General features: G+C 47.2%; 1 protein-coding gene across 2 annotated transcripts; it reads right to left on the reverse strand.

Moving 5' to 3' along the window:
• Positions 1-624: 624 nt before the first annotated feature.
• On the reverse strand, positions 625-15,913 carry POU2AF1 (POU class 2 homeobox associating factor 1). Of its 2 annotated transcripts, XM_051638382.1 has the most exons (5): positions 15,847-15,913; positions 5,237-5,364; positions 4,253-4,295; positions 3,895-4,166; positions 625-2,833 (listed from the first exon to the last, which is right to left on the reverse strand). In XM_051638382.1, exons 1-5 carry the CDS (start codon positions 15,860-15,862, stop codon positions 2,522-2,524), a joined length of 771 nt encoding a protein of 256 aa, XP_051494342.1. In that variant the 5' UTR covers positions 15,863-15,913; the 3' UTR covers positions 625-2,521. The 2 variants fall into 2 exon arrangements, with proteins under 2 accessions (XP_051494342.1, XP_051494343.1); XM_051638383.1 differs by lacking the exon at positions 15,847-15,913 and having other exon boundaries at positions 5,237-5,380.
• Between the last annotated feature and the right edge of the window lie 204 nt (positions 15,914-16,117).

Below are 16,117 nucleotides of genomic sequence, written 5' to 3' on the forward strand. Positions count from 1 at the left end.
TCTGGTTGCCTGGCTCTGTGGCTGGGGCTGCAGAGAATCACTCAGAGCTTCTCACCACTCCATCCCCCAGGTCCTGTTTGGAGGGCACTGGGAATGCCCAGGGAGCTTTACCCTTCCCCTCTGCACAGGAGGAGACCATCCTCCAGGCAGTCATTCCAGCCTCCGAGATTGTTTCACTTCGGACACCAACATTTGGCACATTTTAGTCAGAAGCTGGGAGGCTGGTGTTTCTTTCCTCAGGTCATTTTGTACCCCAGAGCCACACCTTGTCATTTCAGGAAGCAGAAATGCAACTTTAGGGCTAGCCTGATTCTCAGTTATGTCAGCATCACACACACACACACGTTCCCATGGATGCCAAGAGAGGATAACAGTGATGGAACTAACCTCTGAGCTGCAGGAGTGCTTCTGTGAGCAAGGACTGCTTGAGTAAACAGGCCCTCCAGGCCATATTTGGATCATGGGGCTCCTCCTTAATGTGCAGAATTAGCAGAAAGACTACCAGGTAATCTGTGGTTCTAGCCTGTACATAAGTTATTGAACTAATTGATTACTACCCCCATGCTGGGTTACCCTTTTGGATAGGAAATAAGACACTCCAGGCACATGGAAGGTACTGTAGATCTTTATTGGAAAAGATTTTCTCTTTTTCTAACCAGAACAACCCAGAAAGAAATTCTGAAGCAGTTCATCATGGTTTTATGTTCACACACAGAATTTACATACATTGGAGTGAAAGAAATTCCAAAGCAATCTTAGCAACCACAGGCTTGATTCACAACTGAATTATCCCAGTTTTACTGCTGGATGCCTTGGTACTCATAAAACTGGAGTAAACAGTGGTGAATTAAGCTCCTTTTAATTAATTTCTTTGCTGGGTTTTTCTGCAAATATAAGCCACTAATTTCAGTGCACCTGAACTGCTGCTGGTTTCAAACAACTTTATGATCACTTACATGATCTATTGCTTATGTCTTCCAGATTTGTCAATATTGAATAACAAAATAGGCTCTGAAAGTCCTTGACACTTTCAACCTGAGCTTGCAAACCTCACTCAGGCCAGAAACTAGAAGGTCATATTGACATATTGCCTGGGTGGCAACTGGAATGCTGGACACCAGGTCATAAGCAGTGCAATGAAGTATTTTGCAGTTAGTCTTGCAAACAGTAAGATCACCTAAGGATCCTGGGCTTTAGAAAGCAGAAAAACCCAGAGAAATTGTGTTCACCAGCCAAGAGCCCCTTGTTTATTAAGAAAACAATGAACAGATGGGGATGGGGATATAATCTGCCTGTGCCATGGCACCCCTGAACATCAACAAGGACACGTACGGTTGCATCAGAGGAAAAAGTCAAGCTACACATTCTCCAGGAGAAGAAAATCAGAAAGCTATAAAGAAAATGTGTGCAGCTGTGGGCCTGGGAGACACAGAGAAGCTTTCCACAGCAGTAAGGCACAAGAGAGGTCACTACATTCCCTGGCTCAGCAAGACATCACCAACTTCACACTCAAATGCTACAGAACAAGAAATGCCAACTTCTTGCTAGGTGGAAATCCCTGTCTTCTCAATGATCTCCTGGTATAGGGGCCTGTCTTGCAATCCTGACTCAGGCAAAGCTCCTGGTGACTTTAGTGGGACCAGGATCTGTCCGTTGGTGGAACATGCAGCATTTCCAGCTAGCCACAAAATCAGACCCTGTCTCAAAGGTGGATATTTTAGAGCCCAAAATTGTTCTGCAGCTGAAAGGCCATGACTCCAAAGCACTGTCCCACACCTGGGGGGCTGCCTTCCAATGGCAGAGAAGGAGAGACCTTCAAGTCACACTTTTGTGTGAACTCAAATGTTTCATCAAGGTTACTCTGTGTTGCTCTGTGAACAGGGATGTCTGTTGGCACTGGTGTTTAGCTCAGGTGGAGTGACTTTTTTGGGTCTTCAGACTAATGCACCTACCTGCACCAGTAGAATAAAACTACACTTCACCTTTTCCTAAGGAGCAGTTCAATTTAGGAAAGAAAAATGTCAAATTAAGTGTCCAAAAATGTTTTCTAGACCAGGGAGAGGTTCCTCCAGGGACAGGGCAAAGACACACACACAAGGAGTTTACACTGAGCTCTGCAAAGCAGTCCTGTTGAACCAGGGCTTGCCAATATTTAGAAGCAAGAGTCTCCTCCCCAGATGCTACAGCTGGCCATGTCACTGGGGTGTCAATTTGAGACCATGCCCTGTGTCTGAGGATGAAAGTCACCTCGTGCTGAGGCTGAGCACAAGAACTAGACAGCATCAAAAGCCTGCCTGGCAGAGGCAGCAGGAACTGCAACAGCAGAGAAATCTTGTGCTGGGCCCCAGGACAAGGCAAGTTTCACACAACACACAAGTCATGAGGTGCTAGAGGTGGACACCAAAGCCGCAAGTGAAGTTCCCACCCATTAGCCCCAGCCTGCTTCTCCTCTGTACTCAAAACTCACGGTGGTGGCAGGTGGAGTATTGAGTAGGTGAGGATCAGGCCCCGAGTGTGCAACTTATAGCCCTTCAACAGAGAGAGCATGGTTTAAAACATACGTATCATTGTCTTCATCTTCTAGGAGCAGCTTCTCGATGGGCAGCGTGCCGATGACTCGTCTGGCATCCTCCAGCTCCTGGGGGGCTGGCTCAGGAATGGAGATGGGCAGGGGTACAAACTGGGGCCCAGAAAGCGTGGAAGAAGCTGGCTGGTACTGCAGAGTGGGGGCTGGCAGTGCAGAGAGGGGCTGTCCCCACGGGAAGTACGTGAGAGGTGGCTGCTGCTCCGTCCCCTCCAGCGGAGGCACCACAGAGGGGGGGTTGCTCCGGGGCTGGCAAAACAGAAGAGAAAGAAACCAACATAAACCAACTGGTTAGGTGGGGCAGGGGGAAGACACAAACCAGCAGGCTAAGGATGCTCAGTCTCACTTTTAACATCCCTTTTCTTGTCCCTCTGGGTAAAGTGTTCGAGCGTGACAGCTTCCCCACGCTGGCTCCCACGACTGGGGTGGCTGTGGGTGTCCCAGGTGCTTGCTGCCAGGAGCTCACACTCATCTCAAGTTCCCTCTAGCTTTCTGTTCCCACTCCCACTCTCACTGTAAGCCCAGGAGACAGTTACACCCTGTGCTGAACCCCCCGCCAGCCCAGGCAGAGCCATGCTTGAAATTATAGCCCTTCCTCAGCAGGGAAGGTGAGAGGATGCAGGCAGGGCCCTTCAGTGTGTCAGTGTAGGCAGCTGAACTGAAACATTAAAAGGAAGACAAGCTGCCTGAGTTCAACAGAAATAGAATTCTCTGTCCTGCTCCTCTAAGGAAGAACAAATCACCTCTGGTCAGCCAAACAGATTTTGTCCAGCCTGAACCCAAATGTTCTGCTGTGTTTACCTGCTATTTTGGCCTTGCTCTTCCATCTTTAAATAGCAATTTTTGAGACATTTATTGGCAGGTCATTCTTCCCAGCTCATCTGGGAGATGTGCCTCCTGGAATCTTTATACCTTTTATTTTAAGTTTGGAATTAGAGTGAAGAATCCACTGGGTACTGCTCAGCTCTCTGGTGGGACTGTCCACTAAGTACTTGCCCAGGCAACAGCATTTACTGACCACCATGTGCATCCACTCAGGGAACTACTTGAATTCTGCTTCCTCAGGTGTTCCAGCAGAAAGCACAGCTCCTCAAGTTGAAAGTCCACAACTTTCTGTCCTGCTCAAACCCTATCAATGTCCAGCAGAGTGCAGGCAGGGGCAATGCTAGAAAACCATGTCCCGTGGATGCAAAGACACATAACATTGTAGTAATTAAAGAAATGATACTAATTGGATCCAGCACACCCCGTGGCTCTTGCTAGAAGGAGGGGAAATTGCTGTCATTTATAGGGAGATATTTCAGACTTACTGCAAAGTTGGTGATCAGTGGCTGAGAGGTGTAAGTCAGAACAGATGATGGTCCAACCAGTGTGTAACTGGGACACACGGGCTGAACATACATATCTGCTGTGTATGGACAGCTGACTGCTTCGTGGGACACATAATCAGGGTAAGTGGTCCACTGAGTTAAGGGCTGTAAGGATGTGGGAGAGGGCTGGGAGATCCAGCCGGAACAGAGAGCTCCTTCATCAGGGAGAGGCACTGCAGGGGCAGCCACGTCCATCTCAATGCAAGGCTGGCCTGAAAAACAGCAGAGGAATAAAGCCCAGCTCAGCATGGCCTTCCCTCCAGCAGGACAGACCAACAGACACTGAAGGGAACATTACCCATTGGTGAGTAGGAAGGAAGCGGCTGGTGGGGCAAAACGACCTAGGAGAGAGAAGAAAAATATCCAGGGATTAAGGCCAGAAGCATTGAATTTAATCACAAGTGAGGCTCGTGCAGGCTGGGCTGGTGGGAGGTGTCCCTGCTCATAGCAGGGAGGTTGGAACCTGAGGATCTTTAAGGTCCCTTCCCACCTTCACCATTCCATGATCCTATGATTCTTATAAAGGAAATACCTGGCTTTGTGGTCCCCAGCTCTTTATACCCAGACTGTCTTAACAAGGGACAGAGCGTGCTACTTGGAGGTGTCCCTGCCCATGCAGAGGAGTTGGATCCAGATGACCTATAAGGTCCCTTCCAACCCAAACCATTCCATGATTCTATGATATCTCTTAGCAGCTGATCAGCAGCTACTCCTTCCATGTCAGTGCCTGGATGTCCCACCTGCCTCTAGAGAAGGGCCAGGAGAACTGAGCCTGGCAGCCACTACACAAAGTGTACATGTCCTTTCAGCTCAAGGAGGCCTTAAAGAGTGTTTAGATCCTGAGCTGCAAAGGGAATTCCTCTTCAGAGAAGAGCAAATCAACCTGCTTCCCCACGGGAGGACAGACAGGGGCAGGCTGACACCAAGATGTAGCCAGCCAAGGGTGGCTCTGGCTGGTCTCTTGTGGTGTTCTGGAACAAGCTGCTTAATTTGGAGCCACTTTCTGCTCCTAAGGGCCAGATCCTGCCAAGTGCAAAGCACTTCCACCCTTCCATTAAGCCAAAGGTGACTGCAGGCACTTCAGCACCCAAAAGACACTCCATCTAAAATAAAGACACATTTAATGGGATCTCCAGGCAACATGAGGCAGCATCACCCTCAAAACACTTTTGAGATGCAGAGGTTTCCTTCACTGGCCAAGGACAGCCAGGTGCTACAAAGGCTGCTCAGCCACGTAACTGCTGAGGGAGAATTTTTAGGCTGTGTTTGGTTCTTCTCCTACCGTTGCAGCTGCAGTTGCAGTGGCATTATGAAGATTTCCCCGTTTCCTTTTCAACAGCTCCTTCACTGGCTCTTTGACACGGACACCTTGATAGGGGCGAGGCTGTGGCTGCTGCTCTGGAGCAGAAGCTGAGAAAAAAAGCATAATAATGAAGGCAGGTGACATTTAATTTGCTTTCCAGCCATTTCCATGGAGTCCCATGGCAGCCTGTGGGCTGTCCTAGTCAGTGTGGCTGGAGTCTGGAGTCAGAAACATTTTCTTCCTCAGTTAATGATGTTTTTTTAGCCCAGAGACAGGCTGGGAGAGCTGGGGGGTTCAGCCTGGAGAAGAGAAGGCTCCAGGGAGACCTGAGAGCACCTTCCAGTGCCTGAAGGGGCTCCAGGAAAGCTGGGGAGGGACTTGGGACAAGGGCAGGGAGGGAGAGGACAAGGGGGGATGGATGAAAACTGGAAGAGGGAGATTGAGGTGAGACTTGAGGAGGGAATTCTGGAGTGTGAGGGTGGTGAGAGCCTGGCCCAGGTTGCCCAGGGAAGCTGTGGCTGCCCCATCCCTGGCAGTGTTGAAGGGCAGGTTGGATGGGGCTTGGAGCAGCCTGGGCTGGTGGGAGGTGTCCCTGCCCATGCAGGGGGGTTGGATCAAGATAGTCTTGAAGGTCCCTTCCAACCCAAACCATTCCATGATTCCATGATTCTCTCTGCTGCTTGGAAGCTGTGACAACACAGCACAAAGGGAAACCTTCTTCAAAACTGAGCAACAAGGTAGGCAGAAGAAAACAAAAGAACAAAAACAGAGGTAACAAAGAAAGGCTGGTTTTCTTCCAACAGGTTAGAGACTAACCCTTTCATTCTGCTACCTTCAATGAGCTTTCAGTGAGTTCATTGTGATGTTCTCCTTTGTTCTTTTTCTCCTAAATCCCTGAGCCTGAAATTCTCTTTCCATCAGTCTTCTGACTAAAACTGGGTGTTTATTTTCTTCCTCCTGACCTCACTTGTGTCTATCAGCTCTACGTGGCTTCAGTGCCATTGATCTGCAGTGATTTACACCCACCTGAAGGACAAATCAGACTGAGTGTATCCAAGAGGTTTGTCATACAGATTGGTTAGTAGATGTCTAACATCATTCTGGCCAGGCAGATGCATTAAAAAGCAGAGATCAGATATTCAAGAGAAGTATATGATGTTCTGTCTTTAGACACAAGCTATAAATGCAACCCAAGTTAGAACAACATCCTTATTTGGAAGCCATTTAACTCATCCCTATTTTGCCATGCACACCTCATGGCTTTGGAGACCAGGTAGGTATATTTAAGTGCCCAGAGTCATGTTTCTGTCCCAGCCAGGGCCTGGCCAGCAGGTTCATAACTCAGTGAGCTGGGACCTGAGGCAGCTTTGCAGATGTTTTGTTTGACAAAACATCTCAGAGCTCAGAAACTCTGATCCCTTTTGAAAAGCCAACCTTGCAGCCAGCTAAAAAGGCCTAGCACAAAGCTTTGTGACCAGTGGAAGCAGAGGAAACACAGCTCTTCAGAAGCCAGTATGACTAACCCTTATTTTTTTTTTACATGAAGTATTTGGAGGCAATGGATAGGAGGAGGAAAGCAGAGGACATCAAAGCTGAGGGAGGCCTGATGTTTGTAGAGCCACTGATAGCAGCAGTGCCTGCCTGCCCCCTCTGACTGCCCTTTGATTTGTAAATATGCCAATTGGTAAGTTCCCATTCCTAAAGACTGCAACTGGCCTCTGGTTTTATGGAGCACAGGTGGGTACCCAGCTCAAACCTTAAAATATTCTTCCACCCAGGAAGCATTTCCTCAAATTGACATGCTCTGCTTCATATCACAGAAGCAGATGAACCATTTGATTTCTGGTCGTCTCTCCCAATTATGTGCAATTATTTGCACTCTGAGATGTTTCTGTTGCTCCTCTCTGGGGAAAAAAAAATCAGACTGAACACAGACATTGTAAGTCAGCCTCAAAGATATTTAACAGAATAAACACACCTGTTTAATTTCTTTAAAAAAATAAATAAATTAAATACTACTTTATTTTCAACTTTGCTCTGCCATTTAACTAACTAACTAGTTTCTAACTAGTTTTTCTAACACTTTTTGACTCACTACCTACCATTTACTCAGGAAATCTTGCTTAGCCATCATAAATACTTTTGGTACCAGCCACCACTACATTTAAGCATTGAACTCTTTGTTACCACTATGTGCAGTGGGAAAATAGTTTGTTTTAAATTAATAGCTGAAGAGAAGAGGATTTTTCATGATCTGTCTGATCCACCTTTGGCCTCTCTGGGTATCCTTTGTGGGAATGTGACTTGCACTCTCATGAAACCTGTGGCTTTGGAAATGCAGTTAGCAAAGAGAGCCAGGGCCACCTGAACCCTGCAGAGGAGCATCCACGAGGAGCTATTAATACACTTCACATTTTGCTTCTTGAATTTAATTGCTATTATTTTATCTGAGGGCAAACAACAGTGCTCCAAAGTGCTGTGCTACGAGCTGCCCTGAGAGCTCCGAAAAACCATCACAAGGGTGTTTTCTTGGTCCTGTAAGAGATTTATTTACATTTGGCAATTATTTGTTTGCACTTGGCTGAAAAAAAAAAAAAAAAAGCTGCTCAGATCAGACATTGCTGCTGCTCCTGACACTGTGTGAAAGCACCAGCCCTGCCAAAGCAAACACAAGCTCTGCTCTGGATGGCACGAGAGGCTGAACTGCACCTCTGGGCAGCATCTTATCCCTGAGTCACCACTGACTTCAAAGGCCCTCCCTGCAGAATTAGGGTGGGGAAGGATGGTAGTTTCTGGCTCCAGGTTTGGGGGGTGGGGAAAGAAGAAATTTACTGTAAAAGCTGACAAATATACCTATTCAGAGTTTCCGGTGTAAGCAGAGTAACCAAAAAGAGAAATAAAAAAAAAAAGAAGAGAAGAAAAAAACCCCAAAGTCTGAAGAACATATTTCGGTTCCCCCAAGCTGACCTCCAGAAGTAAAAATAATGCTAGCACAGCTGCTTTTCCACTCTTCAAGGGTGTACCAGGTCTGAGCACTAGAGATGAACCACAGCAAAATTACTTTGGGCTTCAGAGTCCAATTCCTCATCAAGCCAAAGAAAGATGATCACGAGAAGGCATTTTGAGAAATGGAGAGAATTGAATAGTGAGGCTCGTGCAGGCTGGGCTGGTGGGAGGTGTCCCTGCCCATGCAGGGAGGTTGGAACCTGAGGATCTTTCAGGTCCCTTCCAACCTTCACTATTCCATGATCCTATGATCCTTATAAAGGAAATACCTGGCTTTGTGGTCCCCAACTCTTTATACCCAGACTGACTTAACAAACTATGAAGCCTGCCTGGGACCAGGTTTCAACTGTATTTTTATTTAAGTTGTGAGCTGCAAATGCAACCAGGTCCACATGCCCAAGTTCCATTCAAACAAAGAAAAGGAGCTTTCATTTCAGGTGCCCACTGTATTCTAGCTTATCTCATAAAATTCCAAGACCAGAGAACAGGCAGATGCTGGTCTTTAATAGGCACTGGATCTGGATTTGCAACTGCTCCCTGAAGTTGGAGCAGTATCAAGTGTCAGAAGAAAGAAGAGGAGGAATCTAACCCAACTAGTAGGAAGCTTTGCAATAGGTTTGATGTGTGAACATATTTTAGCCTGTTGCAATGTTTTTGGTCAGGCTGCCTTAAAAACCCATGGTGTGTGCATGAGCTCAGGCTCCTTTCATCAGTGTTATCACTTACTGTGTTTGTTGAGGGTCTACAAAAGCCCAGCACAAGCCTTGAAGTCTTTGGAGCAATGGATCAAAGTGGCTGGATAACAGAACAGCTGATGAAAATGCAGCAGCCTGAAGTAGGTCAGTACCTAAGCACCAAGAAGGAAGCCCAGATGGATGTTTCATTCCAGACTGCTCTGCAGCTCAGCCAGGAGGTGTCCAGGCTGCACAGACAAGGCTGAAGGTTTCCAGTTTCAGTGGCCTCTGGATGAAGACTTGACAACTCCAGCAGGGTTGCTCCTGAAGCTTCAGGAACACGCTTCACAAGAGCCCCTCTTGCCCAGGTGAGCAGACTCATGTGTTGGGTGGGAATCCTACAAACCCTGGCCTGCAGGTGCTGGTGCTTTGGAGAACCTGAGAGATGTCCTCAGCATCTAGTGCAACATTAGCCCATGTTTGCATGATGTTTGTCATCCCCAGGCCTCTGCCAGGACAAGGTCTAAAGGCAGATGCAGTCTTTTGAAAGACACCTGCTCCTAACTGAGATCCATGAAAGCCTGGATGGAGGAAAAGATCAGGCAGAGGAAGCAAAGACATTGCCCAACAATTAGAACAAGCAACTTCAAAACGCATCTTCCTCTGCATTTGTGTTTAACCATTGCAGAAACTGGAGGGAAGACAGGGGCAAAGCAGCTGCTGGAGGACACAAGTGCTGAAGCGTGTCAAGTTTCAGATCACTAAACTTCACCCCAGCACCACTGGCCTTCACACACACATGAGCTGCAGATCACTTTAAACCTTCACCCTTTCACACAAGTCAGAACAACTGCCCATTGGGCACCTTTTCAGTTTGAAAGCCACTGCTAATCTGTGAGGGTTTGCATGATCACCTGCCTGCAACAGCACATGACACCGTGGCCTCTGGTTCAGGAGATTTACTCCTTCTCTGCTCCCACACTGTGATAAGTTTATCAATTGATCAGCACTAGCAGGGTAAATATTTTTCTCTTTTCTTCTTTCACCTCCAGTATAATTAAAAAAATGAAAAGAAACACAATAGAAAACTTTTTCTTATTTGCAGTCACACCAGAAAGCAAACAGTAACTCTTGAATAATAAGAAAAAATTAGATTTCAATGGACAAACTAGTGAGTTTCTGGCTTGGATATTAGAGACCAAATTCCATTAGGCAGGTGCTGACATTTTTATCAAACACAGTGAACCCTGATTAATAAAAAGAATAAAATAGCTTTGTGTACACTACTTGGATGTTTAGACTCTAATCCAAACCTTTTTACAGGAAGTTATCAATGCCCATTTAGCAAGGGACTAAATGTTTCATCATGAGTGTCTCCATTTTACATTGACCTCACACACAAAACACTTCAAAACATGTTTTTCAAAAGTATCCAATCTGGCAATAGTATTTGGAGTCTGGAGTGAGGGATGTGATCAGAGCTGAGATGGGAACTGAAATGGCTGCTTTGTGCTATTGATAATGTCCCACAGGAGACTGTGGGTCACTGAGAAGCACTCCAGTAAAATGCAGCTCCAGTCCTTCCTATGAGAATCATTAATCAGGGCCCCTTGTGTTTCCACCCGGCCTACCTAACCATTCCTGGAGGTGGATCAGCAAGAAAAGACAAGGGAACCTACATCCAATTCTTAGCTCTGCCAAGAATCCCTGTAGGAAGATGAGGGAGGGGTCACCCGACTGGTAGATCTCCAACATTATTTGGCTGCCCAAGGAGAATTGCTTTATTACAAGTGTCAAAAGCACTTCCCAGTGTGTTTAGAAATCCCTGCACAGGAGGATCAGGCTCTTAAGACTCCCCTTGAAAAGTCAGAACTTTACAAATCTCTACAAGCAGGAGAAAACCCGTGCTCATTCCTTTTGGCTCTCTTGTGTTTGTGCCCCTCGTACAACAGCCTGTCAGTCCCCAGGGGGTGTTCAGGAGGTGCTGGAAAGGTGACCCAGCTGCAGCCATCCTGATGGCAACAGCCAGAACTTCCATGCTTTGACCTGAATCCCAACACCAGCACCCATTTGTGCCAGGCAGTAAATAGTGTCATATCTGTTCAGGTCTCTGTGCTCCCTCCAGCACAACCATCCAGCTTGGAGGCTTGCAGGGCACTGCACAACCAGGGCTCAGTCCTGACCAGAGATGATGAGTCCTGTCCTTATTTGCTGGCTAATTACACAGTTTCCCTCAATATGTTATTAAGGGGGGGGAAAATGGAGTGAACTTCATTTATCTCTACTTTGTGGCAAGTGCAGGGCAGGGAAACAAAGCACTGGAGTTCATGTAACTGCCCGAGATCCCAGAGACAGGGAGTCACTCAGGAAAAAGGTTCTTCATCCCAACTTCTTCCCCAGCCAGCAGCACCCTCCAGGATCTGTCCCTTTTTTTAATTGATCCCACTGATCAGTCAAAAGTGAAAGACACTGGAGTGACCCATCTGCAACTCACGCCCTTGGGAACAAAAAGTTGTTTCTAACCCAGGTCCATCTTAACCAGTTGTGTTGGTGGTAACAGGCTTGGGTGGTTGGTTAGCACCAGGTCCCAGGTAACCAGCCTAAACTGAGGGATACAGCCCTGCCTGAAACATTCTCTGGCTGCCATGAAGTGCTCAGCCACAAAACCATGTGAGCAACTCAAAAAACGTTTCTCCCTCTTCCATTTGGCCATTTCTTGTTTCACTCTCTTGTCGAAAGCCTTTCCAGCAAAACTGGTGTGTCTCAAGGCCCATGTGAAGGGCTGAACATGCAGCTCTTTTCGTGCATCTGATACCAAATCTCTTCTGAAGTGTTATTACTCATTTTTTCGTAGGCAAACCCTGACAAGGAAAGCTGGGCTGGAGTGGATGATTGTCTGTTGGTCACGCTCTGGGTGGGTATTCCAACACAGATGTTGCTAAAAGCAAAGCTCTGAGCAAACATCTGGGCAGAGAATCTGCTCTACAACAAACAGAAGAACTCAGAGCATGAGCAAAAGAGCCAAGTGATGCTCCATTGCTCAGCATAAGGAAATGAACTCAGGAGGGTCCTGAGCATAATTAAATCAGCAGACTAAATATTTTCCTTGCTTACCAACAGCTCAGCACAGCACTTGCCCAGGTCTCTTTCTGCACTCTTACACAGCACTGTGACTCCCAAAGCCAGAATTATGCCCAGTATCTTTATTTTCAGGTGTTTCTCTGCAGTTGGAAGACGACTAAAAACCAAATTAGCTTTGGATTCCATCAGATCCATGTCTCCTGTTTGCACCAAATGCTTCTGACTACTGTGCTTTTAAAAAAGTCTCCTTCACACCTCCAGATCAGCCAGAGGAGTTGAAGTCAGGAGAGCACTGTGCACAACCTACACTCTGTGCACAACCTACGCTCTGTGCTGACACCAGGAAGATGCTGCAGATTGACAAACAAAAGGCTAACTTTGTATTTTTCCACCTGGATAGAAACAAAACCCAGGGGAGATCTGAAAACACTTGGGAAACGACAAGAAACGCTACCCAGTAACTCCTGCTCCTCTTACTATTCTCACAAAGACCTCCAACAAAACAAACCCAAGCTAAACAGAGATTCCAAGTGCCAGTTAAAAGTTGGATACATTGGGCATGTGGTGGTGAGAGCTACTAAAACTTCTCTCTTTCAGAACAAAGGGGAAGCTGAGATAGACAGAAAGTGTCTAAACCATAAGTCTTACCCGCACGTCCTAATTCCTCCCAGCCCATAATACTCTTTCCATTTTAGTAATGCAAGCTTTCCATTTAATTGCCTGTGTGGTCATTTGTAGAGCCTGACACCTGCTTTGTAAAGCATGGATGGGCTCAACTTTCATACTATCCCTCTTTCCCGGTGGGGTTTTACCAAAACGAAGACTTGCAGGGCGCAGCATGTGGCAGTTTCACCTCTCAGTCTCATTAGCTGATACTTTCAGAAAGGCTGCACAGAGCCCCACATCTGCTGTTGGGGGGGGGAAAAAAAGGGGGCTTTAATCACTAAAAAAGCACTTGGGAAGAGGTTTTCAAAGGTGTAACTTCTCACCTCTCAGTTGCACGGGAATGCAAGCAGTGGAACAGCTCGATAGCTGAAGGTCTGGCCTTGGATGCAGAAGTCCTGCTGGGCTGCAGCAGGAGTTGAAAGTCCAAAGCATTTTGACCCAGCCAAAATTATTCTGGAGGCCTCAACATCAGAAGGACATGGAGCTCTTGGAGAGAGTCCACGAAGATGATCCAAGGGCTAGAACAGCTCTGCTCTGGAGACAGGCTGAGAGAGTTGGGAGGTTCAGCCTGGAGAAGAGAAGGCTCCAGGGAGACCTTAGAGCACCTTCCAGTGCCTGAAGGGGCTCCAGGAAAGCTGAGGAGGGACTTGGAACAAGGGCAGGGAGGGAGAGGACAAGGAGGAATGGATGAAAACTGAAAGAGGGAGATTGAGGTGAGACATGAGGAGGAAATTCTGGAGTGTGAGGGTGGTGAGAGCCTGGCCCAGGTTGCCCAGGGAAGCTGTGGCTGCCCCATCCCTGGCAGTGTTGAAGGGCAGGTTGGATGAGACATTGACATTACAGAAAATGAAGGTCCCTTTTGTGTGAATGGTTTCTGTGACACGAGGCTGAAATCCTGCAGTAGTTTCACATTTAGGTGATGCTTTTCATAGAATCTCAAGAATGGTTTGGGTTGGAAGGGACCTTAAAGAGCATCTAGATCACTAGACCAGGTTGCTCAGAGCCCCATCCAACCTGCCCTTGGACACTTGCAGGTAGGGAGCAGAGCAAGGCTTTTATGCTCTCACATTAGTGTAGGGCTCCTGCAAGCACACACCAAGCTCCCTGGTCACCCACGCTGCCTCTGCAGCAATTTAGAGCAAGTCAATGATTGTTACTGGGCACTAGGACATCCATGTGGTCCCAGGTGGTCTGAACCAGATGATGCAGGAAGCTCGAGGCCACAGCTGGTCACACTAACAGGAAACCCAGGTGTACCAGAGATAGCAAATGGAGAGACACTGAGAGGTCCAACTGCCACTGGAGCCTTTGGGACCTGGCACCTGAAAACTTGTGCTGACCTGAGCAAACTACCTACAGTTGCACAGGAGGTCTCCAGCAGAGCAACTGACTGCACCCAAGCTGTCTGCTCCCCTCATCAGAATACCCTTGCTGCCTACCTTCCAAGCCAAAACACACAGCTCCTTACTGTAATGGCACAGAAAAGCAGCAGGGTTAAGGAGATGACAGCTCCACACTGGCAAAAGGCAGCCTGCAGTGACCCAGCACAGGCAGCCCACGCCAGCAGCCAGCACAGCTCAGCCAGGCAGCCACAGACTGGCAGTCCCCTCAGCCCCTTCTGTGTCCTGGCAAACACACCAGGCTGCTCCAGCACCCAGCCCAGGCATCAGAGAAGTCTGGCCACCCCCCTGGCTGCTTCATCTGACTGGTGTGAAAAGGACTTGCTCAGCAACACAGGTCAGCTCAAGGCAGTTGTGTGTCCCACCCAGATTTCAAAACAGCCAGGAAGCATTAACAGGAGATGCAAGCCCTAGAAGCTATGGGGCGTGGAGGGGCAGGCAGATATTGGCCAGAAATGGTCTTGTCTAGAAACTATCAGCAGGGAATGGCTGATATCCAGAGACAGGTTTTGATCTCTTCTCATGCAGGCTGGGAATCCCTGCTTCCCTTCGCCAGCACTGCACATGCCAAAGGAAAATGCAGCTACCAATATTCTTCTGCCTAAACCCCCAGGTTGTTAGTATTGCTTTGTCACTGCTGGAAAAAAACCAACCCAGAGAAACCATGAATGGACTTCTGAGATGGAAGGTTAAAGATTTGAATCCAATCACCCTGCAGTGTGTTCCACATCATGCACCTGCTGATGCTGAAAACAGCACCAGGGGAAGAGGGAAACAAGGTGTGTTGCCATAGTGCTCCCACTTGCTGCATGGTGCTTGTCAGACAAATTGAAACATGACTGAATAAGCAGGCAGAGCTTCTTGCTCAAGACTTTACAGGCTGCAATATCCCTTCACAAATGTACATTTGAACCTCCAAAATGTTCAACTGGAAAAAAAACCCCAAAGCAAACCAGGAGAAACGCGTACCAGAGAGAACAGACGTAGCTGCTAATAAGCTCAGTTCAGCACAAACAGATTCAACAAACCTGTGAACAACCTACAAGATATTGTACAAAGCAGATTAATATCAGTTCAGCATCAGATAAGTCTCTGGCAAATGTTTAAGAAATGAGCTTCTCCCCTTCAGGTGTACTCCATCATCCCAGGCTCATGAGCAGCGTGGGGAAACACGAAGGGTGGCAGCACAGCTGCAGAGCTGAGCATCACCTACTGAGCCCTCCAGGGAGAAGGAAAACCCTGCCAGAAACCAACACCTACCTGTGTTGTGATCTGTAAACTGCCCGAGCAAAGGTGGGCCAAGAGGAGTGAAATGATCTTGAAAACAAGAAAACTGATTTCCTGTATAGTCATAACTGTATTGACCTCAGCTGCTTTGTTCCTTATCTTTTTTATTATTTGAAAAAATGTACACATATATATTTTTTTAAAAAAAGTACAGAAATAAGATTTCTCACAGGTTTCACTTTTATAAAGGAAATTTTTTCTGGTATGTAACCACTGTAACCTTTGATATAATACCTGCATCCTGTTATTGTTTTTATGAATCATAATCTCCCACTTGATTCATAGTGATGAATGACAACAAAGCAGCAAGGTCAATATCCCTGCTGGAAAATCAGCATCATGCCTTGTCACTGCTCCCTCCTGAGCCCTGTGCCTCTCCATGAGCACAGGCTCCCATGCTGTGCTGCTGCTTCCTTATTCATTACCCTCTTCAGCTTTTATCTCAGGTAGGAAAAACAAATCAGAGCTCACTTACATTTTTGCCAGTGCATATTCTGGGTCAGGACGGAGTCTTTTTGGTCTCTTTGATGAAGGTAGCTTGGCTGGCTAATAGCTAACAGGTCTCTGACTCTATCTGGGGATGTGACAACTGACTGTCAGGATGTTTCTTTCAGCTTTTTAAAAGCCCCACGTTCCCGCTGAACCCTCTGATGTCACCACATCCTCCAACCACAACCACTTCTAGATTTTCCCTTGCTCTGTGTTGTTCTTCACCGTGCTAACAGTTCCTCCAAGAGCAGTGAGCT

The sequence above is a fragment of the Apus apus genome, chromosome 22 (assembly GCF_020740795.1).
Source record: "Apus apus isolate bApuApu2 chromosome 22, bApuApu2.pri.cur, whole genome shotgun sequence".
Lineage (NCBI taxonomy): Eukaryota > Metazoa > Chordata > Aves > Apodiformes > Apodidae > Apus > Apus apus.